The 27,952-nt window shown below is 33.1% G+C and overlaps 1 protein-coding gene across 1 annotated transcript; it reads right to left on the bottom strand.

Annotated features, from left to right (window-relative positions):
* Positions 1-741: 741 nt before the first annotated feature.
* LOC127875142 (N-acetylated-alpha-linked acidic dipeptidase 2-like) lies at positions 742-27,221 on the bottom strand. Its single transcript, XM_052419979.1, has 17 exons — positions 26,950-27,221; positions 25,016-25,298; positions 23,371-23,493; positions 22,800-22,983; positions 22,291-22,384; positions 21,538-21,627; positions 20,477-20,562; positions 19,793-19,912; positions 7,793-7,878; positions 7,248-7,311; positions 6,705-6,870; positions 6,175-6,265; positions 5,706-5,792; positions 4,717-4,882; positions 4,334-4,415; positions 2,582-2,674; positions 742-2,304 (listed from the first exon to the last, which is right to left on the bottom strand). The coding sequence occupies exons 1-17, from the start codon at positions 27,213-27,215 to the stop codon at positions 2,094-2,096; spliced, it is 2,292 nt and encodes a 763-aa protein (XP_052275939.1). The 5' UTR covers positions 27,216-27,221; the 3' UTR covers positions 742-2,093.
* Positions 27,222-27,952: the final 731 nt, after the last annotated feature.

Below are 27,952 nucleotides of genomic sequence, written 5' to 3'. Positions count from 1 at the left end.
ACACCAGTAACACAAAACCAGCCGTGAGTCCGATATGCTCCAGTAACTTGAATTGGATCATCTTTTAACAAGCCGTTCAGAATACCAGCTCACAACGGTCTATAAAATATTTAACTACATAGAAGACACCGATCCAGCGATATATTTGAAGCAAACAAAGGTCATGTCGCTGTCTACATAACGTACTAGAGTCCTGCATTTCTCCACATTTACATATAGCTGCAAGCTTTGTCATCTTATTATGTCGACGTGGCTTTCTGAACCGGATACCACGATAAGTCACTTCAATTACTATCTTCTAATTATTTACCTTTGCGGTCTATTCTCATAGGCCGTCACTATTGTATCGATATTTATCGCTCAAAAATGTTCTCACGTGCCGCACACCGTGATATAAATGCCATTATCTGACAATATCACGAACCTAAGTACATATAACAAATCTGAGTATCGTATAAACCACGAGAGAAACATCACACGTTTGTTCCGAAACAAAATACAAATAATTTATAAATAATAAACATGAAATTTACATTTTAAAAAAATACAGCATGTAGCATTGTTCAAGTATCACGCATAACATTCACAGAAAGACATAAGACGAACACACGAAACCTCAGCAAATAATGGACACACAACCCAAAGTAGGTTGTAGTGTAGTGTTTAAAAAACCTATTTTGATTCACGTGTTTATTTCTCTCGAAACACAATTGAATGTGAAATAACTCAAGTAGTCATGAATTTATAAATAATTAGCTAATTTAACATGCCTTAAGTAAATTAAAGCTATTGTTAACGCCGAATACTTTTAAAGGATATTTCTATTTGCATCCTTTTAGAAATCAGGTTATCGCAGAGAATAAGAGGCTTACAGCAGCTGGTCAATAGTCAATTTCGTAGTTCTAAACATACATATGTAATATTATTCAACACTTCTTTAATCGACGGCAATTAATAAACCATTTGAATAATAAGCTGGTAATAATACATTTATTAAACTCTAACGTATGAGCAACAATGTCATTTTGTATTCGGCATTACATCGTGCAATTAATGGATATGAATACAAAAAGAACTAAAGATTACGTATATACATAACAAATTCACTATGAAGTAAACTAAATAATCTAAAATTAGTAAAACAGATATTGTTACAGGGCAATAACTGAACTAAAAAAACTACTTATAAAACATAATTCAAGAGTAAAACATTGTATTTAGGTAAACACATGCCGGACCTAAACCACAAAAATACTTTGCTCCATCTGAAACTTTTTTGTTATAATTTAAAAACAACACGTGTCACAATAAGCTAGCCCGTGCCTGCGTTTAGGTTTATATACATAGAAATGTTGTACTTTGCTTTTCGAATCGATATGTAAGCAATTGCCATGTTATTCTTTATGTAAATATTAGTTTATTATCTAAATATATAATCTAAACAATCAATATATATATATATTAACAATGCTGATAATGCGATAATGTGTTACATTTAAAGCATGATTTAAACAAACAATAAGATGAAAAATACGCATTGAATATAAATACACTGAAACTGGTAAAGTAGAATTTAAAATACACATTAGTCTAGTCTTTAACAAAAAAAATGATAAATATTTACAAATTGTAACGTTATAGTCATCTATATCTATATAAACTTATATCAAACAACATATTGTATTGTAGCATATACGTATTCAATATACATAGTAGATGCCTTTGTTAGTTATTACATAGGAACTCATCGTGATAATATTTTACGATTGAAATACATGCATATTTATTTGTAAAAAAAATATATTACAATATCATTTAATGGTTAGTAGTAGTATGGAATACATAATACATACAAATCCATAATATAATATACTGTATAATTATTTCAATCATCTTCATGTACTAGCTACTTTATTTGAATACTTGATATATGAATGCATATCAAATATAAATACATATGGGACAACATGTAACTATTGTTGTTTTTTCGCAGAATGATTTCTAATTCAAGTATGAGGAAATATTCTATATAGACATGAAAAACACACATTGGAATGAATATGAGCGCTTTTTTAAACAGTCAACGTGTCTTTTCAATAGTAGTTGGTCATGAAGTCGGTGACGTTTTTAAGCGTTGACGCTGCAGACTGGATGACAAAGAGGATGACGGAGTAGTGTTGACGAACGATCTCCCACTGCTGGGTCACGTTGCGTCCTTGCCGGATCTCAACCAAGGCATCGGAGAGGCCGGGGAAGCTACTTCCGACATAGCTGTCCAACACACTTTCCGCGAACAGGATATGTCTGCAAAAACAGGTGTTCAAAAACAAATATTGCCCATGCGAGTATATAGTATACTAGTGTATGGTATGTTCTTATAAGATAAGTCTAATATAAAATCCAAAATAAACAAATGATATGAATACAATTCCTGACAGTGAGTGCCACAGACTCGTCTTAGCGGTTAGTGCTTAGTTATCAATAGTCTTTAAAAGTAATCAAGACCATTGTAATGAAAAATTTGTAGGATAAAACAACGGGCAGGCAGAAGTGCGCCGATATGAAATCTAGGAGAATATACCTTTTTAGACGTCTGTTGGGAAGGCCAGCGGGATCTAAGACCGATCGGTCGAGCTGCATCAGTTGATCATTTATACGATGTACAACAAACGGACTGAAATAACATCGATACGGTATACTACAAACGATCTGAAATACCATTGATACGGTGTACAAAAACGGAATGAAATAACATTGATACGATGTACAACAACGGACTGAAATTATATACATCATTGGTGACATTCATTAACGTGAAATAACGTTGTACGTTTTCCTTCATAAATTGATGCTTTAAGCTTAATCAACTAAAAGGAAAATGGAATAAAAGATGTTATAGTTACGGTATAAATCAGCAAATGACATTCGTTTATGACCGATAAAACACTGAAGTGTTTAACACTATGTAAACATCAACAAGAAGTTGTCACAAACTGTGTATCCGCCGCCAACGGCGCATGGTTTACGAAAAATTACTGTAAGAAATTGCGATTGAAGTTTTACGAAGAACAAAAGACATCAGCTTTGTAAGACAAAACAGCAGTCTTCTACAAGGTTAATATTGCCCGAATAGGTTTTTGTCTGAAAATGAATAATGAACTAATGTGCACACTCTACATATGGCCCTCCATCATCACATCGGGCTTACTCTACATAGCTCAACCGCCTGTTGACCTACCACTGGAATCAGATTTAAGTTAACACTTATTTCTTTAATTATAGAAATCACCATTTCTCGGTGAGGAAACACTGAAAAAAACTGTTCCAAATTTTTAAATCGCCCTTTATCAAAATACCGAGTTTCATCAAGCTTGCATATTTACTATTTAGATATTGAAGCATCAAATCTCCGTTTTCAGTTTTTGAAACCATAGAAACCGAAATTATGTTCTGACGGAAAAAAAAAAACTAAAATAATGTGCATATGCAAACATGGATCTCTATGAGCACACGTAGTATCATCAATCATGCTTACGTTCTTTTTGAGGTTGCGCTCAATACCGATATTATGTTTTAATTATATCTGGAATCAAATAACCACATTTTTTATCCGACTGAAAAACTGAACTAACGTGCATATTCCGTTATGATCATGTATATACACAAAAGGTTTCATTTTAATAGCTAAGTACTTTTTCAGTTATCGCAGAATCCAGAGTATGAAAGTCCAACCCATGAACTCATCGTCATGACGCCTATCTTTTGTCATACCTACGCCTTAAAGGGATCTTTTCACGCTTTGGTAAATTGACAAAATTGAAAAAAGTTGTTTCAGATTCGTAAGTTTTCGTTTTAGTTATGATATTTGTGAGGAAACAGTAATACTGAACATTAACCATGCTCTAATATAGCCATTATATGCATCTTTTGACGATTTTAAAACCTAAAAATTATAAAGCGTTGCAACGCGAAACGATTGAATAATTTGGAGAGTTCTGTTTTTGTCGTTAAATTTTGTGAAACTACGAAGATTGCTTATATAAGGTATAAAATACGTCAAGAATGTGTACTCGGCGGAATAGCTCAGTAGGCTAAAGCGTTTTTACTTCAGGACTCTGGCAGGACTCCAGGGGTCACTGGTTCGAAACCTGCTCCGGGCAATGTTCTTTTCCTTTTTTTATTTTTTTTCTTGATTTTTTACTGGAGCTTTTATGATCCAATGTTCACATTTATCAATATAAAGCATTTAATGAATAAGTTAAAAAAATGCCAAAATCTGTGAAAAGGCCCCTTTAAAACGACAGTAAATAACGCTATCCTTTGCAATACGTACTCTTGAAGATTAGAAGTTTGAAGACTTTTTTCAAACTCGTTGACAACCTTAGTAAAGTTTTTCACTGATATCTGGAGTAGTGCTAAAAAGAAGATAGTCAAAACTAAAAATATAACGTAATTTCATTCATATCAACATAACTAAAGACTGTATTTTAACATCAATATATGACTTTTTTATGACTTACCGACGGACAGCTTCAAACAATAAACCCAAGTGGTGGTCATTTTGTTCATTTAAAAAAAATCTTCACAAAATATTCACTATATCATTTGCGCAAATATTATAGACGCTAATTTTTTTAATTATTTTATTAAACTTCCAAAGCTTCACTATTTTGGACTACTATAAAAGGCATATAATGACATTTATAATATACTTACTTGTATTAATATGTTGCTCCTCTAAAGCTGTTTTAAAGCTATTCAAGAACTCCTCAGTCATAGTGTTCAGTGTATTGGCATAGTTTGTGACTTTAAAAGGAATGATGAGCGAGTCCGCTAGGTTGCGGGCCATCTCCAGCCATACTTGACCCACGGCGCGGTGGTACTGAAAACATCGGTAACAAATAAGTCATGCGCGATCAGGTGAGTCAGGTGCCACGTGTTTTATACATATATTGTTTTAATGAATAAATATGTTTTGTTTAACTTCATGTGTATTAAACTTGCAACCATATTGATTGATAGTTTTCAAGTCGGACTGTAATATTTTTGGAAAAGTCCTACATAAAGCAAAATTATCTGCAATATAACATGATGATTGTTCAATATCCTGTTAAGTCATTTAATGCACATCTATAAAATCATTGCTGTCATTAATCAATAATGTAAACAAAAGTGGAAACAGAGGGTCACCCTGTTTGACACCAAGTGTTTTATCAAACAAGTGTTTTAACATGAGCTTTAACATTTGAATATAAAGTTTTAAGTTTGTCAATTTTTTAAAACGTTGACGTCAATTACGTTATTTTATTAAGATTTTATGCAGCGTGTATAGCGGTGTCAACTACATTTTAAAAATCAATAAATACATAGTGTTTAAATTATTATCAAAAACTTTCTAAATTATATTATGCAGAATTGAATGCAGTTATCATTTCTCATGGTATCACGACAACCAAACTGATCATCGTTTAACTTTTGTTAATGTTCTTTACATATACTTATCCTATTTCTTAACACAAGTATTAATATTAAGACGGTATAATTTTTTTATCCTAGACCTCAGTAGCACGACGCATCTGATTTACAACACTTTATATATATATTTGGGCACATACACCGTTAGACCATTCTCTTCAATAATTACCACCAGAACAAACACAAAATATCACACTCAAATACAATACTTAGGTAAGTCTAATATATACCTGAAATCCGCGGTCCATGATTTTGTCCACTAGATGAAACGTCTCATATACGGAGTGATACATCGGGTAGTTTGACACTCCAATATTCTGACAACACGCTACATGTTTTAATCTTAATTGCATGCAGTGTTAACTCAAATGCATTTATTGAACACGTTTAAATCATATATTTAATAACTTAATCATATTCATGCTGAAAATTCCATTGCATATATTGTTTCACGTTTTTAATATTTTTCTGATCTATTAGGTTGAATAATGTCATAGTTTCGTCTTACGAATCGTTTACGATTAAATTGACTTGGCGTATTAAATGTAAAGCGATGTAATAAAACCCATATACATGTATTTGTTTATATATCTTTACATCGACAAATGTGTATTACGAAATGACTATTTCCATTTTTTTGCAATTAACACGTCTTGAATGTTGAGATGAACAGAAATTTAAAATGCAGACATTTCTTACCGGATCCGCTAAGTAACCAAAGTCTACTACAGGCACTCCGAGACGGTCTCTGAAAGCAGAATGATCGCTCCCGGAGCCAGGCAGTTTGATTCTGCAATTAAAAGCAATGTATTAACCTAGTATTTAAAGGAAGATAAAATATTGAATCTAAAATGAACGTTAGAAACATTAAGCTACCAGAACTGACTTTCATCCAGAATAAAAAGGCGTGCATAGCTACCATAATACTACTGTGGATTTACACATAGTGGTTGAGAAAATGAATCAAGAGTTCGTAGGATTTAAAAAAAAGTTGACTGTGACATATAACTTAAGCCCAATTTTTTTTCTATCAACACATTTTCATTATTTACGACAACATTTTTGATGCAGTTTCAATCCAAGGCAAACTTTATAATTAAATGAAACACGTACGTGTATGTCCTAATTTATGCCATTCAAATTAATCGAGGGCTGAGTGTGAAACTATTGCTTTGCTCATGATATATGTTATGGTTTCACGACTTACATTCCTAATGAAATATACTTACCGCGGTTTATCTTTACCGGTATCAGGAAAGGTATGAAGCCAGGTGTCATAAACGGACTTTCGGCCAGCCGCAACCTCGGTTCTGTTGGGATTAGGCACTTTCTTTGTCGCCGAGGTAAGGGCGTTAAAAATCATAGGGGTCGCTTCTGCCCAGAAAGTGAAGTTTCCTGTTAAATAAAAAGCCATAGTTTACCGATTTAAGGAAGACACAAACATATTTATAAATAACTACCAACTAAAACTAGTTGTTCTGTCAAATATTTACAAAGGGAACATTGACAAGCTTAGTAATGAGTATGATGATATTTAAAACTTACTCAAATATGCAAAGAGATGGAAATGTATTAAGGCATCAGCTTATAAAGATAAATCGCTTACTGTTGTTATGATTTCGTAATAATGTGCAAGAAATACGTATATATTTATTATAAATTTAACACACAAATAAAGAGTAGTTCAGAAAAAAGAGGTAAACATGTGCAACATTGAATTTAAAAAGACAGCACAGTATCTTAAAACGACCATGCCGGGAATCGTATTTTACCATCTATGGCAATGTCCACGTTTAGGTATGCAACTGTCCTGAAGCCAAGTGATTTTACGTAGTGCTGAAAAACAAATTATCTAAAACTTCAGTTTTTTAACAAATATGACGTATACCTTGCGATGCTTTTCAGTGTTTTATCAAATGCATGTAATTCACGAATTTGTTTGGTTTTGGGGATAGAATATTGTCTTGTACATGTTTATTACATAGTTATGACACAATTGAAATCAGTTTAGTCGCTGCGGATATCTGGAAGTAGTTCGCTTCTTAAACTTAGAACATGATATTGTTCTTCAATGAACATGGCAAAGTTCACGTTTCCATCGCCCATGCGACTTGCATTGCTTCCGATGATTCAGGTCATATTACCGAGCAACACATACAACAGAGAGCATCACTTGCCTTTTAAAATTATCCCAAAAAAGTGAGTGCATATTTAGTGCTCAATTGTTAAATGAATACAGCTGTGGACAATCATTTTGCTGACTGGGAAGACTGTGCCGACAATTAGGAGAACGAAGAGAAGGAGGAGAATGACTCACCTCTACCCACTCGGTGGATCCTGTAAGACCGTACTCCTCCGCTCCCCAGCTACAGAACATTATGGACCTCCTCGGACGCCACTTGCCTGAAGATATAAATCGTACATTGAATCTGAAGACAAGACGTGTTTAATTCGGACTCTACATACTTGAAGATTAACAATGTATATTCAATCCGACAAAGTGTGTGGTAAATTAATATTTTTGTATCGATATAAATTGTTTAATAACACGGGTCCTTTATTATAACGAGCCTCGGCGTATGGTACTTACCCAAATACACGAGTGTTCTTCAATCAATGACTATTTATTTTGGATTTAATATTTTGCGAACCAACATAGACCCCAACATCATATTGTAACGTTCGTTTCATATGATTTAGCAGTATTTAATAGGGTCTCTATTCGGTTGTTCCATGATAACATTAGCCGTATTTTTTGAATTTATACAATCTTCTTTAATATTATACTTACAACTTTCCTTACCTATTCGCTCTGATAACGATATCATCTGCAGTTCGGAAACCCACTATTTTATAACTAAGTACTTATTTATGGAATGTCCAAACATTTTAGAAGAAACAGCCCACAAAGCTCCGTCCTAATTTAATTGTTTTAGCGGATCATCAACATCATTATGAAGTCTTATGAAAGAATGACTTGAAACCCGGAGTGAGGTAGGCTGTTTATGCTCATCTCCCCTGCTCCTGCTTTCCATAGATTGGATCCTGACGACCTCGACGGAACAAAAGCGAAAAAGAGTACAATTGGCACTCTGGAAACAGTTGTAACAAATGGACTTTGCCGAAGATTTTGCCATTCGCTCTCGCACCCAACAAAAGATGTAAGAAAAAACCTACATGATAAGGCAGCAACATTGGATCTTACAATCAGCAAAGGTAAGAGCAATGTGTTCCAGACCAACGCATTCAACGACATACCCATCACAGTGCCAAAGAAGGCATGACAGTTTTACCTATCTCAGTAAAATCCTGGACTTCCATTGAGGAATGAATGCAGTTGTCAGAACTCACATCGGTAAAGCACAAGCAGCCTTCCATCAGCTGTGAAACATCTATGAATCACTTGGCATCAACGCCGAGATCAGACTTTTAAATATCGTCGTGAAGCCAATCCTCCTCTTTAGAGTAGAGATTTTTCTTAAAACTCACCGTCACCAACATAATAAATTGAGGTCTTAATCAAGACCTGCCGCATGAAGTCAGCCACAATCACCAACGAAGAATTATTGAGATAAACAAATGAGTATCCCGTTAAAGAAGACATCCTTCAGAGATGTTGGCGATGAATAAGCGACATATTTGCAAGCCTGCATACAATGCGACAAGGCAATCTCACCTGGAACCCTGAGGGGAAGCAAAAAAGAGGGCGGACTAGAAAAACATAAAACACATTGGCTTAAAATGATAAACGCATGGGGAAAAGTGGGGGCAGCTGCCTATTCTCTATATGACCAAGACGCATGGAGTAAGCTGGTCGGCGGCCACAGGCAAAGATGAGATCAGATGAGGTGATTGTAACGTAGACCTCATTGATGATGCTTCTTTTCCATACGTTTCGTTAACTGATATTCAATCGGTGTATGGAATGAACGATAAAGTTACACGTATGGGTACTCATCGAATTTCGATACAGATGCATCCGTTTTTGTTACCGATTTGTCTTTGTCAAGAGCTTGCTTTACGCGGAAAAAATATATACATTCCAAATTAAGCTAATCGGAATTTTGTAAGTGAGTAGTATGGATTTATAAACCTGTTTGTTTTGTTTTTTCTAATCCCTTATAAGAAATTTTGACTTGCAACAAGAATGTTCATCCTGTGGATTAATAGATCACATCAAAATGATTTAGATTTAAACTTGCAAAAATAAAAATTCTCACTTTATCGGTACCCATTAGACCTTTGTAAAGCTTGGATGACGTCAGAAGTAGGAATGCAATTCGATTGCATACAGTTTCAAATATGCAAACACATGCCTTGCTTAATTGTATAAAAACGTTGACTGAATGAACGGAAATTTACACGCATCTGGACCAAAATCTACCTGGATATTAATAGGAAATCTTCAATGAATATAATTGATATCTGCAATACACGAATGTTGATGAAAATCCTTAATTTAATATATCTGGTGATTTTTTTCTTTCCATAAATAAATGTTTAGCTCAAATGTATTTGTAATAAGTATATTTAAGTGTAGATTTTTCCAAATTATCCAACTTTATTGCTTAATTAATAATTATTTAAATTATAAACATATGAAAAGTAGAAATAAAATTAACCATCATACATTGTTGCATTCGGGTTTTATTTGTGTGATTTATGAAGACAGTAGTTTGTTTGTCACATGTTTATGTTTCACCATACATAATACATTACCCATAAAATTACATATAATATATTTTCATATGTTGTAAATCATGTATTTTAATGTAAATAAGCCCCTATGTTTGATTGCAACCACAATCATTCATTATACCTTAAGCCTCCTTTTGTACTTTTTGTTATTTTGTTCTTATACTGTATGTTTGTGTTTAAGTTGCTGAATTGTTTGTGTCTAAACATGCAGAAGCTGAATGTTATGAATATTGTATTATATATATTGCTCCAAGATACCTGTTTTGGGACTCATATTTTACAGCTCATGTTTCTTCCTTCTGTCATTATTTCTTTTCACTTCTTCACGTCTATAGAATCTTCATATTTTTGGATCTTTAATTTTTGTTTTCTAATTTTGTATGAATGCACGGACATCTTTAAAATAGAAACTTACTGGACAAACCCACATAATAATATTTACACACCCTCCCTCTCTTTAAATGATTAAATTATGCACTCTGAACGTAAAAGGGCTAAACAATAAAGACAAACGCATTAAAATCTTCAAATGGTTAGACGAAAAAAAATATAGTATATGCCTACTACAAGAAAGTCACTTGACACATACTTTAGCACAAACCTTAAAAGATGAATGGGACGGAGACATCTATCTTAGTGGACAACATACTAATAAACAAGGCATTGCCTTTCTGATAAAAAATAATATAGGTATCACAGTCAATAACTTTAACGAAATAATAATTGGCAGACAAGCAAGTATAGATATCAAAATACACGAAACAGAATTAACATTAATTAATGTTTACGGCCCTAACATAGATGATTCCACATTCTATGAAACATTACAATCCTTTATAATTAATAACCAAGATAAAACATTATAATCGGTGGTGATTTTAATACTGTTCTTAACCCATTATTAGACAAAAAGAATGGAAACCTTTATACTCATCCTAAAAATAGAAACATTTTAAATAACATAATTGGAAACTACAATATGATAGACATCTGGCGTACAATATATCCAAACGAAAGCAAATTCACCTGGCACTCAAACACAAAACCAACAATATTTTGTAGATTAGACTATTTTTTAATATCTGAATCTCTTTGCAACATTATTGACACATGCAACATAAAACCAGGATTCATGACTGACCACTCTCTAGTTGAACTTAAACTGCACAATATACAACCTGAAAGAGGCCCAGGATACTTTAAAATTAACAACAGCATCTTATTAGATACACAATATCAAACACAAATAAAACAGGAAATATTAAATACAGTTCAAAATAATAAAGATGCAAACCCAAACACCTTATGGGAAGTAATTAAAGGAAATATACGCAACACAACAATTAGATACACATCATTTAAACAAAAAGAAACACACAAACTTGAAACTGAAACCATCAAAACCATTGAAACACTTGAAAAACAATTGCACCAAACAAACACAAATGATACCACCGACATTGAAAATGAAATAACATTAAAAAAACAAATATTAGATGGAATCTATCATACACATCTCAATGGAATAATACTAAGAGCGCGTGCTCAGCATGTTGAACACAATGAAAAAAACACAAAATATTTCGCAAACATTGAAAAACGTAGAAGTGAACAAAAAACTGTACACAAATTAGTAGTCAATGGCAAAGATATAACAAACAGAATTCAAATACTAGAAGAACAACGTTTATTTTTCGAAACCCTCTATAAACGAAAAAATGTTGAAAATAACACCCTTTTTAAAAATACACATCACGCTTTAAACCAGGAGGAAAAACAACTGTGCGACGGATTGCTTAATGAATATGAATGTGGATTAGCCCTAAAAGAAATGCAAAATAACAAAAGCCCAGGATCTGATGGCATCACAATCGAATTTTATAAAATATTCTGGAATGATATAAAAACACATCTAATTAATTCACTTAACTTTTCATTTAACAATGAAAACTTAACTACCCTACAAAAACAAGGTATTATATCACTTATTCCAAAACCTGGAAAAAACTTAGAATCCTTATCAAACTGGCGCCCAATTAGTTTACTAAACAATGATTATAAAATTGCAACTAAAAGTATAGCAAACAGAATAAAAAAAATATTACCATCAATTATTTCAAAATCTCAATCTGGTTTCATAAAAGGACGTTACATTGGTGAAAACGTTCGTCTTATCCAAGAATGCATAAACTATTTCAACAATTCATATAGTCCTGGTCTAATATTCTTTGCAGACTTTGAAAAGGCATTCGATTCGCTTGATCATTCATTTATGTTCTCCTGCTTAGAAAATATGAACTTTGGTGAAAGTCTCATTCAATGGGTCAAACTTTTCTATACCGATATTAATAGTATAATCATTAACAATGGCTTCTTTTCAAACAGTTTTAACATCGAACAAGGATGTCCACTCTCATCATCGCTATTTATTATTTGCATCGAGTATCTATCACATCACATACAATCAAATAAACACATAAAAGGCATATCACTAGAACCTGACGAAGAAATCAAACAATCCCTATTTGCTGACGATGCAACTTACTTTTTAAACGACAATTACGATTCTTTCCATAACCTAATAGAGTCGCTAACCCTTTACGGAATGACATCGGGTCTAAAACTAAACAAAAGTAAATGTACTGTGTTACAAGTAGGTAAATTAAAACAAAGTAATGTTCTATATAAAAAAGAAATGAAATTCAATTGGACTTCCGATGAAGCCACAACGTTAGGAATTACTTTCACAAATAATGAAAAGGATACAGTTCTTAAAAACATACTACCTAAATTACAGAAATTTAAAAACTGCTTAAAATCATGGCATCATCGTAAACTTACACTAATCGGAAAAAACACAGTATTGAAAACGTTTGCACTTCCTAAATTAATATATGTATTAACAGTTCTCCCAAATCCACCAAATGATGTTATTAACGATATAAAATCAGCAATATTTAACTTCATATGGGATGGTAAGCCTGATAAAATAAAAAGAACTCAGTTAATTCAATCTGTAGAAAATGGAGGTATCCAATTAACGAACATTGACTCATTCTTGAATGCAATCAAATGCAACTGGGTTAAAAGATACCTAGATAATACCAATACGAGTAAATGGAAATTATTCTACCAGAAAATCCTAAAAAAATATGGTGACTCCTTACTCTTTGAATGTAACATCAGCAATACTATCTTACATGAAATTGCAAACGAAAACATATTTCTGTCTGATGTTCTATCAGCGTGGAGTGATGTCACTCATAACTTAGAAACCCAAACCAGCAGTAAAACAATTTTATGGAACAATAAAGACATAACTTCAAACAATAAGACGTTTTTCTATAAAGATTGGTTTGAACGAAGCATTAAATATGTCGACCAATTATATGACTATAGAATTAAGGATTTCTACTCTTTTGATAATATATGCTACTTATACGGAATACCTTCAAATAATTTTCTAAAGTACTACACACTAATCAAAAGCATACCCATACATATTAAATCTGAAATCAATACAAATAATACACCATGTACTCAAACAACATTTGTAGAAAACATACTTGGAAGAAAAAACAAAACAAATAAAATATTTTACAAACTACAAATTAAAAACCCTACGGAAAACTCCAAAATCCAAAATAAATGGCAAGTCCTTTTTGGAGAAAATGAACTTAATTGGAAACACATATTTACCATGCCATATAAAGCAACTATTGAAAGCACACTGAGAAATTTTCAATATAAATACATCCATAGAATTATAGCTACAAATAAATATCTCTTTAAATGCAAACTATCTAACTCAAATCTGTGTGACTTCTGCAGTGAAAACATTGAAACTATAGAACATCTTTTTTGGGAGTACAAACACATCCAGCCTATTTGGAATCAATTAACATCTTTTCTTGAACAACAGCAACTAAACGTTAAACTATCTTTCTTAAATGTAAGTTTCGGAATTAACTCATTGAAATCAATAGACGGTAATAATATTGTGAATTTTATGGTTATATTGATGAAATATTTTATCTTAAACATGAAGTACACAAAACAAGTACCAAATTTTAATTGTTTTGTCCATAGTCTTAAACAAAAAATCCAGATTGAGAAAGAAATAGCTCTTAGTAATGACACATTACAAATCTTTGAACAAAAATGGAATCGGATTAAATTCTCATAATGTTTTGTCCACTTATATACATTTCACTCTAATGTTAGTTTATCTTCCTAAAATAGTTTTTTTTTTATCTTTCTAATATAGTTTTTGTTTATATATTTTTTTTCAATCTGACAAGATCATTGTGAATATACAACTAAACACACAAATACAGTATGCTTTCTTCCGACTTTATACAACTCATCATTTTTCATAACTATTCCTCTGTTGTTCTTTTCTTTTCTCTCTAAAAAAAAAAATATTTATATATATTAGCACATCTTGTATAACATGTGTGAACTTTATTGCTTTATACAATCACTGTGTTGTATGATCATATACATGTTTTTTTTGTTTTTTTTTATTCAATATCATACATACAATGTAAACATGTATATGTATATGTCTAAATGCCATAATGATAGCACATAAGATAGTGTTTTGTAGAATAAATACAGTTATATAATCAATTGCTCAAACATAAATTAGTAATTTGTAGAATAAATATTGTTATATTATCATTTATTCATACTAGTGAAAACTAGATTTTTAACAAGCATGTTAATTTTGGAATAAAAAAGTATATTTAAATAATCACCTTCAATCCTTTTTTATTTGTAGTATCAGTTTATTTTAATCGGCATGTAGGGGAGGTATATATTTGACAAGCACATTTTTTAATAATATTGTAACTGATCTATATGAGAAAGAGAATACAAAGACAGTGATATTGAATAAGACAGTCTAGTTATATTTTACTTCCAAATTTCACTCAACACTTAAAAAAACTTCATATGAAAGCGAAAATGAAGTAAGAGTTAATATATTATTGAAGAGTTGTTACTTATAAAGTGTAAAGTGAAAAATAAAAGGATGATTTTAGTCCTCTACTATTTTACACCTTCATAAAAAAACAAAAAACAATACAGCTTCAGAATGTTAATGAAGACAAAAAAATAATCGTAAGTTCAGTGCGTCTAATACCTTCAACAATATAATTTATTCAAATGTATTTATAGCTTGTTTAACATTCACAGATTAGAAAGAAAAATCATGTAATGAAGGTATCTTAGTGGATACATTATTTAGCGATGTGTAACACTGAATGACCGTGTATTCAATTAAAAATAGATTAACAGTCATTTACAATCAGTAAATAGTTAATTTCAGAATTATTTTTCGAACAGTTATGTTTAAATAAAGTATTTTTCGTAATATTTGTTATATCAATCAATATAATGTTATTAAAAATTTATTAACTTGATTTAATTTTTACTAACAACATTTATATTTTTGTTGTCTCATTTCCCCCCCCCCCCCCCATTTTTAATGCAGTTATAAGCTCATACAATGTTATTAAGAAATGAATAACCAACAAGAAACAGAATTATGACAACATGAACAGACACGTTGATTTTGGTTATAAGTGTTGTTATAAACAACTAAACAAAAACTACAACTACAGGTATAAAGACCAAAAAGTGTCAAGCATGTAATGCGGTTGCTAATAAGCATCAGAAAAAAAACACAAACTAAAGTGTGTCTAGTATGTTATGTTGTAACAAATTAAAACAAGACAAAAAAGTATAATTATTAAGGAGGCAATTATATTAAATCAGATACTTATTTCATTCAACATCTAAAGTTCACTTAACACTTAAAAAAGCTTCATCTGAAAGCGAAAATGAAGCAAGGTTTACAACTATATAGCATGAAAGGCTAAACTATAAGTGTTAAATGAAAACAAGCAGATGATCTTATGTTCATCACATCTTGTACCTTCAAAACATTTTTAATGTTCACAGTTAAAAACGTAATGTATTAATCCGCATTGAAGGTACATAAGTGCATAAATTATTAAGTAAGTTGTAATACTGAAAGATTAGTATCCTAGTTCTTTCAAAACCATTTTTAATTTTCACAGATAAAATTTAAATGTTATAATTGGCATTGAAGGTGCCTACATGCAAACCTGATTAAGTAAGTGGTAATACTGCAAGATCAGTATTGAAATAAGGTTTAAAATTTACACTATTTTATTTAAGTATTAAAGCTTATGTCTCATTATGAACATTATAAAATATATGAAACTATCTTAAAGCTGCTGACAAGAAAATCGAATTCAAAATTCATGTATATGAATATTAGTAAGTATTTTTGTCGAGTGACAGGGATGACTAATAGGGTAGTAAGACCAATACATTTAACATGCAAACAGACAGTCTATACAAGCAAAAAAAATTTATAAACAAACCGACAGCCAATCTTTACAAGCAAAAATAAAATATAAACACAACACATTTATGTACATGAAACATTAGCAAGTCAAATAGGTTTAGAAATGCAAAGAAGATTAACACGCACAATAGCTGTTCCAAACAGATATTCAATTTATACAAGCTTAAATAAGATATATCCAGGATTAATGTTTTGTTTTCTGACACAATTTTTCCAACAGTGGACTGGTAGCATAATGTATTATTATTAAAAACACTTTTAATAATACACGAAAATGTTATTATGCGAAATCAAATTAATTAAATTGAGACATGTTTTGAACCGGGTTTTACAAGATCAAATATATCTTTACTGAAATAAATAGACCATTTTGTTGAAAAGAACAAACAAACGTTCCGCTAAGAAAGTTAATTTAATTATACATGACGCCATGTTTATATGTGTTTTATATTCCCCATGAAAAATAAAGGTATTAAACAATTTACACGTGCGTCTAAATACACATGTGCGCTTAAATGCTCATTAATTAAATATTTCTTAACAGGGAGATAACTATGCCTAAAGAACAACTATAATGCATTTGCGTAGCCTGACGGAGTGCTATTATTGAAAACACAGGTGACGTATTTTAGCTATTCATAACAGTAAACTAAAAGGTTGTCAAAGAAAAACATTTCATGACATGTTTGATGATTTTCGGTTTGTTGCACAAGCTGGGGTTTCAACACACTCTGAGTATGATTTTTTGGGCCAAGGCTTTTCAAGCCAGTCCTTGAAATCAGCGAATTTTATTTGGATAGCATGTTCGTTCCCTTTGAACAAAGCGAAAATTTTCCCTTCAAAGGACCATGTCTTATCAACGGCACTGGGCTGCTTCAGGCGCACGGACGCTAGCACCTCGGCATTTAGTTTCGTGAGGTCCTCGTTCACGAAGATACCGGATCCTTTGAATAACTTTGCTTTGCGAAGGATGTCAATTTTTATCTGGCGTCTTACGAATCGCACTATTACAGGCCGATTTTTGTTAGGACTGAATTTTCCTAGCCTGTGAGCAATGTCAATATCGTGAGGCTCAATCGAGATTCCCAGGTGTGTGTTGACGAGCGAGACGATTTTGTTTGTCACAGACACCGAGGATTGTCGGTCCTGATCCTCCGGAACACCGGCTATTCTGAGATTATTCCGTCTACTATATTGTTCGGTGTTGTTAGCGAACTCGTCGTGGCTTATTGAATCACCGTTTTTCGCGCGTTGTAGGGTTTCATTTTCTGTTTTGAGCACTTCGATTTGTTTGTTTTTGGCGGCACTTTCCTGTTTCAGTAGGTCAATTTCAAGTTTGTGTTCAAACACATCACTTTCTAGAATTTCAATTCGTCGGATTACATTTCCCAGCAGCTTATCTTTTAATTGTTCTACAGTTTCTTTTATAATATCTTTAATAAACGCTGAATCATCCTTTGTTAGTACGTGTGATAATTTATTGCATATTTCATCTAATCGTTTTTCGATCGATAATCCACTTATGTCACAATTTTCGTTTGGCGTGCTAGTAACAAAAGTAGTCATAGTTTTCTGTTTTTTGGGGTCAGGTTTATTTTGTTTTAATTTAGTTTTGCTCTGTTTATGGTCGCTGTTTTCAAACACGGACGTTTCTAGTATACTGTTGTTGGTAGAGGTTTCACTTGCGGTAGACGACAGTGTCCGCTTGCCTGCATTCATTTTCGCTAGCATGAGCGTCTTTTTATGCGTGAAAATTGATTATACGGTAAATGCGCAGCTTATGCCAATGCCAATATACCAATACACCAATACACCAATACAAGTACACTATTGAATTCACAATTATTGCCCCTTCAAGCGTGACGATGATCCGCGAAAGCAGAGCGTGACGAATGAACGGTACTTGACAACCGCTCAAAGACATAACATTATTAACGAAAATCTATTCCCCACCCAACACATTTGCTTTGACAAAATTAGAGTTCGATCAAAATTCTTATTTTGTTTTATATATTTTCAATCATACATACATTTTATTGAAGTTCAGTCCTTTATATTCACTTATTGTGCACTGTTTTCACTTTACATCACACTGATTACACACGCTATTTTGAAATTAACTTTTACATTTTGTTTTCTACTGTTTATACCGGAACCGGAAACCTATACATGTTTACATTATATGTATGATATTGAATAAAAAAAAAATAAAAAAAAAATTAATAGGAAATCTTACAAGTGGTGTTAGATCATGTATTGATATTCCTCGTTTGTAAGAATGTGTTTGAAATGTCAAATTTGATGATATGTCCAAAGCGATATTTTTAGACACTTATTTTTTCTTTAATATTGAATGTAAACGATGATTACATTAACTTGTCCGATTTTTATACCAGTGTCAACGTGTGCGCCAATGTCAATATCGGTGTCATAAGTTTCTGATATTGTAATTCTCTTAAAGCACGGCAAAGCAATTGGTTGCGATGTTATAAGTAGCTGCATGTTAAAACACCCTGCCAAAACAGTTTGTGTACCTCTATCGATTTTATTTAATATGTCCTTAAAAGGATGCATATTACCGTCATTATGGAAAAAGTATGTGTGATCCCCGTATTATTTTTCTTTCCTCTATAAATTCCCTTAATAATATTAGACGACTGACTATAAAGACTTAATATCATGACAGGAACTTAAAAAAAAAAGATATTTGGTGACTTAGTTATGCATTTGGAATTTAATGAAACAGACCCAAAACGGTTAATTCAAGTATGCATTTTGCATGCTACATGCAGTCGCATGAACTACTTTTATTTACAAAAATGTATACCTTCTTATATGTATACATACATAGCTTATCAGCTAACGTATTGATAAACTTATAATAAACATATCCTATTTGTATATCTGGAAGTGAACTCAGATAAGGCTGCAAAACGTGTATTCCAAGAATATTATGTTTTGTTATAAAAAAAACATGTTTAACTATCTAATGTTTCTGTATTTTGAATTTTCTTTAATTTTCTCTATTTTGTACTGGTCGCGAGCCCTAAAAATACATATTATAATATGTGGCTGTTACAGATCATTAATAATTGCATCCTGTTTCGTTATTAATCACTAGTAAAAAGAAACCAGGGCAAGCAGGCCAGGCTCGCCAATAGTTTAAAATTAATTTTACCACACACACATCTAGCTGTATTAAACTACAAGTTAGCCTACCGGATTTCACCATGGCTCCCAGAACTCGAATAATCTCCATCATGATCGCGGTGCCACTCGATGGGTCCAGAGCGCCAAACACCCAGGCGTCTCTGTGGTTACCCAGTATCACGTAGCGATCTGAAACGTCAATATATAGTGAATGCGTGTTTAAATTGAGGACACACATACAATGAATTGAAGCGACCAGTAGTGTTTAAAGCTTTTAGTTAATGTTGTTCAACGACAAGCTGACGCATTCATAAAAATGTTTACTGTACTGAGGTAATTTGACGTTTTCGAAAAACGTTTTCGGAAAAGAAGGACAGGCTAATGATGAATAAAAATAATGATAAGGTTCTTAATGAAGCCAATTGAACGGTTCTAAATAAGCCAAAGTAAGGTTTAAAATTAATCAAATGATACGGTTTAAAATGTAACTAATTTGTCAATAATTAAGATCAAATGCAGCAAGTGATTATGTTCGAACTATACCAAATACAACAGGTCAAAATGTAACTAATGAGTAGGTCCAGCACGTATCCAAAACTAGTGTAACGTTTATGTATTAGTAACGGTTGTTTTAAATGGATAACCATTGAAGGCATGTAGTACAATTATATTAAGATAAACAGATATTTAAAAAGACACCAGTTTAAGGTATTGAACAATAACGTATACGCATATCGGGTACATGTAAGTTACCTGGTTCGAACTCGCCCCTGATGATACCAACAGTGTTGTAAATTGTAACATTCTGGTTTCGTGTTGTAACATGTATGTGTGCTCTCCTAGAAACGAAAAAACTCTACTCTAGGCGGTTCAGGAAAAATATTAGTTTTATGATAGACTTATCACCGAATTTCTTAAGCGTTAAACACTTTTCTTTTATAATTTTATAAACATATACGGAAACTGAAATACTACATCCATCCTATGCATTCAAGCCTTCTTTGTTGTTTATTGTTTAGAATACCTCTGTGTCATAGTGTCAAATGCTGCGCAATTGTACCTTACTTTGCTCATGAACGAACGAAGTAAGTTGCGTTTACCATGCACAAAACCAAATGTAATACATTTTCCTCATTACTATAAAAGTTTGCCAACAGGCACGTAATTTTCCTAATGAACCCATTTAATGTATTTAGCTACAACCTTGACGTGCGTCGCTTACATGAAACACATGTTGTTCAAGATCTAATGAACATCTTTTCGATCAATATGACAATGGTCGCACGAATTAGACTTACTTTTGCTAATTAACACATGCAGTTCCATGTGCGCATCATTATGACAAATTTTACCAAATGTCAATCATTTGAACTAATGTAATTCATTTTGCACAAATGCTATTCATTTTGTCCTCTAGCAAACATGAGACAAATCCTTCATTAATATAAAAATGTTGCTCACATGGCACATGAACAAATGAAATTCTCGTTTTACATATCACAAGGATCGATATTTTACAAATGTAAATATTTTTCTTAACATTATGATAGATATTACACATATAAACTCATTTTGCAATTAACACATGTTATATACTTTCCTCATTACTATGATATATATAACATATATGAACCCAGTTTACTCATAAACAATTTTCAGTAATTTCACTCAAAAGTTTAATTAAACAAATTCTAAACAAACTTAATTCATTTTGTTCATCAACACATTTTGCTGAGCACTTTAACAACCATTTCAATAAGCACATTCCATTAATTTAGCGCTTAACTAATACACATATCAGTTTTATAACATACCATCCTGGCTTCACAAATCCGTTTCCGAACCTGTAGGTAACATTCATACCACCCCGCCATGCTAATGGAACCTCTGAGCCGCTCAACTGCCTGTAGAAACAGATGGACCAATAAATCACATACAATAGCAACTTAATATCAGGGGTCGAGGTGCTCAAACTATCAACGCCTAGTACACACAATGACTGTTGAATTGTCATAAGCAACAGACTGAACTTGTAACTGCGTGATAACTGTGAACAACGAATTTAATTCAATTTGTTTGAGTGATTGGCACGTTGGTTCAGGTTTCTTATCATGGTCATTTTATTAATGTCTAAAATTTATAGGTTGGGAACTTAACTGGCTGTTACGTTTCGAACAACCAGGCTCAAGGCAGCAGTGGGTCATAGTTTCAGGAGTGTGCGTTGTTGTTGTTTTTGGGAACATTCTGAGGTTCTTCCGCGCTTTAAATACATTATTGAGGTAAAAAAAACATGAAACACTCGTCAAAATTGGGACTAGTTTTTAATTGAAACTGTAATATCCGGATTTGTAAGATTTTATTTAATATATTCAATTAAGTTGATATGAGAGTACCCCGAATACCGTGAGAAAACCGGCGAACACTTACCGAACTCACAAGTTCCGTGAGTGGGAACAAGGATCACCTAGTGTGATGACCTGTACCAACCACCGATTACACTGCCAATCGGGCAGTCACACCAAAATATATGTCACACACGTCCTTAACTATTCTATGTTTGTACTTACTCCATGATTTTCACCGCGATGCCGTAGCCGATTGGATGGCAGGGGATGCTTGGCAGAGGGAACTTCGGGTCAATCTTCGCACGGTACGCTGAGCCTGCACATGGACGGACAGAATTAAATATAATGGTAAATAAATGCAGCCAATGAATACGTAAACGATCATCAACTTAAATCCTGAGTGTCATGTCACTTCCTTTGGATACCTTCAAATGAATTACCTTGGTGACTTTCCCAAATAAATGTGTTTGTGTTCATGGCGGTGATAACAAAATTAAGGGAGAATGATGTTTGCGTATTAAAAATAATTGTAAGATACTAGCATCTAACACAGAATTGCAACTTTGAACGTAATTGCACAATAATTCATTAAACATTCAGAGGAGTTTTCTTACTTATTTTATTGACACAAACGCTCCCGTCAAATGACCCAAAACAAACAAACAAAACAACTGCATCATATAGGCAATATATTCACGATATGTTTCATACATTAGTCTTTTACACCATACTTATAGCCGGATAATCGGCCGACAGAGGATCCCCGTCTCCTAATAAGAGCGTCCCACGCTGGGTACCAGTAGCAGGAAGCCACCAGCTATGTGGATACACGTCGGACGTATCGCCATTGGTAATATCCGCTGGGTCCGAGAAAAGAATCACTCCTGTGGCTTTCAGCTTCTCCGCCAAGGCTACCTGTGAAAGGTTTCGCATGATAAACATGACAGAAAATCGCTTTCATACAAAACTAACGCACCGCTGTATAAGTTGTACATGCCATAACAAGCATGCGCCGTTCGAACACAAAAATGGCGATGATAAAGACAGAAAGAATTTCGTTCTAATGACAACATCATATGCTTGTATTGTAGGATTTAGACTTCAGATTTCAGAACATGTTGGCACTTGTTCGTTATTTTTAACAACAATTTAGAGGCAGTAGTGACAGAAACCGCAAATGAACACTTTCCGAAAATATAACAAGACTGCCCCCAAAGCACGAAACGTGACTTAGATTTTTACACAAAAAGTGTTTCAAAAGTTTCGTGTTAAATGTTAGGCAATCTATGAGGAAAAAGATACCTTATCGCCCCTGTAGCCCTTCCCATAACGGGCGAACACGATTTTCCCTTCCACGGATATGTTCATCGACTTCAACAGGTCAAAATCATCGAGTCGCGCGTAATTCACGTACACCAGTTCTCCCTGAAACAGACGGACTCTTGATTTGGGGAGTTACTTTACAAATCTGTTATTACCGTTTTTAAAATAAATGCAATTTTCATACTTCAAACAGCGGATTCGTGTATGGTAATCAGGAGTTGAACTTTTTAACGATTGAAATGCGATATGATATAATAAGTTGACAATTTTCTGTGGTGTATGGTAGAAAAATGTGGTCACATATTTATGTTTGTTCGTATGTATCTGCAGAAAGGTAGGCACCAATATTTCCAAATCACATGACAATGTTACACACATTGTTTCTGGTTTTTCTGGTGTAGTTAAACCATTACGAACCTTTTTTTGTTAAACATGTGTAAGCTATATATGACCTAGCATGAATTGTCATAGCACAACATATTATGTATATATAATATATATATATAATACAAACTGTATTAAAAGTCGGCATATTTTAATAGAGTTTTTCTTATCCCCATGCGACGTTTGTTTACTTTTTCAAAATTATATATATATATATATATATATATATATATATATATATATATATATATATATTATTTATCATTATTAAAAAAAATAAAGTCACCAACATGATTGTCAACATGATTGTCGGTAACAGTAGTGATAGTTGTTGCAATATTGCAATAATAATGCATGGGTTTGAGATCCGATGCTCAAGGACTAAACAACTTCGGCGATAGCACCGGAAGTTTGATAAGACGCATCGGAGCAAAATGTTGTTTATTACCGCAATAACACACATGTATAAATAGAATAGTTCGATGCTTCCACGAATTTATATTTAAACTCATATTTATATAACTGGAATCATTATATTCCATTCTTAGCGAAAATCATACACATTTATTTCCATGATGTCAATGACCGTTTTCAATTCAAACGAATTCTGTTTCGTTAACAGACATTAAGAGGGAAATACATGGTTGCATTCATATGTATTGTATTGCACAGATGTATGGTGACATTGTATTTAACGAGCCAAGCGGGCAAGTGGAATACAATTTTGCACAATTAACGAATGCGATGCAAACCATCGGAAATTAAAAACCAAGAACTTTTGCAGATGTTTGACACGATGGAAAACAACATTAACATCACATTCGCAATTAATGATGTGTAAATTCGGGATGTTAACATAACATAACATTGAACTTTACATTTTCAACAATTAATCATGAACGCAATCATGATGTGTAAATTAATGACATCCTTCAAAGTAACTGACAGTTTTCCTTAAAATTCACACTTTAAGAAACAGAATTTGGATCTGATCTTCTGTATTTGATTTTAAAAAGTACTTCAGTGAAATTATCTTTATGATAATAATAAGAATAGAGTTGAAACCCGTTGTCATTAAATACCAAATTTCACGAAACTCTTGCCGAAAATGTTTAGTACGCTCGCCTTTTGCTCGCTAATCTTTCTTGTCGAAACTACTAACAAAATTCATGAAATCGTTTCACAAAATATAGAATATTATTACACATCAAACCAGATCCATAATTTTTGCGTTATTTACATAGACATCCCCCGGCGCCGAATATGCATTGAAAGGTGGAACGACGCCCGGTTTGTCTTCCTCAGGTGTCAACGTCGGTTCAGTCAGGTTAGACTTGTACATAATCGTGTTGCCGTTAAGGAGCTCGACGTAGTTCAAATCCGACATGTTCGGATATGACAGCAGCACGTAGTAAGGAGTCATAGTCACGTGATCTAAACCGTCCTCGAGCCATCTCTTCTGCAATACTTTTCCCAGTTCCGTGCTTTGCTCCCCTGCAAGGTGAGGCTTTTCTGTCAACATTCTGCAAAGGAGAAAATTAGAGTATACAAGAAAATAGTATACAAAACAGTATACATGAGATAACAACACCGGCTAAAACAGTGGTGCGTTGGAGAAGAACGATTAAATGTTTACCTGGATAAATATCTTTGTTTAAGTTATACGGCGTTGATTGAGGTCGGTGTTGATAAACGATTAAAAGTTATATCTATAAGATCAAAGATTGCGAATGATTTTTTCCTGCTGCATTACACGCAAATCAATTACGGGGTATGGTGCCAGATTTCGTAGCTTATTTCGCTTTATAAGATATTAATGATCAGTTATCATTATTTACAGAATAGAAAAACACAAGAAGAATGAACATAAATAAAAGCATATAGGCCAACCAGAAACACACGAATCATCCGTAAAATATTTGAAATTTTTATAGGCGCGTTCTTCGAACGGACCTGTTTTTGTGGTTTGTCGGACATTGTTATTTGATTCCATTTTTCATACATGTAGTATCGTGAATCAACGCGCTCATGCTTAATAAATCGGTCCATATGGTTGAATATTTTTAATAAAATAAATAAAAAATGGTACCCATGCAATTGTTGAAAACACATTACAAATTTATGATTGACATACCATAATAATATCGCCATATATCTTCATTCAGTATCTTTCTGATCCAAAATAAACTTCAAGTGCACTTACCGGTAATTTACGCGATAGCGTTTATAGAGACGATTTATGTAACTGATACCTCGATACCTTGGGGTTTAGAATGCAATGCATTAAACTGAGGTTACGATTCCACTAGTGGAAAGACGGAAAAGCTTTATACATTATTGTGTTTAACGGTCAATTTCGAAAACAATTTTATGAGTGCACAGAATGCAAAATCGCATTAATTACCAAATATGAGAACACAGCCTTTAAGTACAAACGTTCGGGCGCTGACAATCTTCTAAATATAAAGGGGCACACACACACTCTGTATCGATGTCGTGAATTGAATATGAAACTGCTTTATCTCCAATGTCTTATCATTAGAGATAAAATTGTTTCATGCTGAATACGCAGTCAGCATCGTTGCTTAACGATCTGTAGTATCCTTTGTCTTACCTTATACTTCCCAAATATAGAAAGTCGATTGAATAACATATAAATGTTAATGTGAAAACGGTTTGTCTATTGCACGTTTTTTACTTCAAAAGGTTTCAAGCCCACCGGCCGGAAATTTTATTTTCAAATTGATTGGTCGCTTACACAAAGGTCAGCTAAGGTAAAAAACTGGGTTAGACAGCTATGCCGATAAAATGTATTCTTACCAGAGGACCCATTATATCAAAGGCCATCAATATTAAGGATTGACGAATTATTATGATGCAATGTGTCACCTTCGTATAACACGGATTTATTAGGCGTTTTTACTCTACTGTGACAATACTTTAGTAAAATACTCATGAATTAAGATGAATGCAATATTTTTAAAACATCTTTGTATAATTCTTATAATGAAATACTGACTAAGTATTTACGTTAAGTTGTCTCGTGTATGGTCACAATGTTTACTGTTCGTCAGTTCTTCTAGGACGCGTGTTGCAAACATTTGAGGCAAATCTTTTAATTATAAGTAACTTTATACCTATTTATAATAATACAATACCGTATTAAGTATTTACTTTAGGTTGCTTCGTATGTGGTCAGAATCTATACTGTTCATCAGTTCGTCTATGATAGTCGTGTCTTCGTCACGCATGAGCTTGTCGGATACATTCGGTAAATATGGTCCTTTCCGCACGTCCGTTTTCGGGTCAAGGCACGTAGCAAATCGACCAATCAAAATCCCGATGATAAACGTTGCTATGGCCGAAGCGAGCAATACAAAGATGCCACATCTCGTCACAGACGTTTGTTTGTTGAAAGTCGTCTCTGAATTCGTACCCATACTTGCGAACTGGAAAACGTTAAACGTCTATATAACAATAAATAAAACACTGATATAGCAATATTTATTCTCCGCAATAACGTTGAGGAACCGATAACTAGTAATACAATCACGTGTTATAATCTACATAAATGAGAGAAACAGTTAATATAGGATTATGCTAGTTTAAAACAGTGGCTGCGTAAAAAACCTAAAACGAAATCAACACCACCCTGTGTGTTTGTGGTCTAGCACATTTTTTTTCTTAGAATGATATTCGTACGTGAAAAGGTACACTGGAATTATACTGCAAACGAAAGTAACCAGTTAACACGGAATTCTTGTCTATTGGAAAGTCGAAAATGACAAAGAATATTTCATAGTCGAACGCAATTATTGACCATAGTACCATAATATATCCAAAAAAGTGAGATGTTTGTAAAACACTTATCCACCGCCCCGCCCCCCCCCCCATAAAAAAGAACAGCATGTGTCTGCGGGGTCGTTTCTTTATGAACTCGGAAACGGTACGTTATACCAGCTAACTATAAAAGCTAACTTATGTTTATTAAGACAGTGTAAGTGCGCTTGTTACCTCACCCTATTACAAAATGTTAATTTGATGTTTTATCACAAGAAAGAGTAGTCTTAGGGATGTTTAATAGGTATTTACGGTACTTCCAATTACTATTGTACATATTTAATTGTATGTTACATTCCCATGTGACCTTCACATTTGACCTCAAAATCGATATACG

The sequence above is a fragment of the Dreissena polymorpha genome, chromosome 3 (genome assembly GCF_020536995.1).
Source record: "Dreissena polymorpha isolate Duluth1 chromosome 3, UMN_Dpol_1.0, whole genome shotgun sequence".
Classification (NCBI taxonomy): domain Eukaryota; kingdom Metazoa; phylum Mollusca; class Bivalvia; order Myida; family Dreissenidae; genus Dreissena; species Dreissena polymorpha.
The sequence above is the reverse complement of the archived record's forward strand: the minus strand, read 5'-3'. Positions and strand labels throughout refer to the sequence as shown.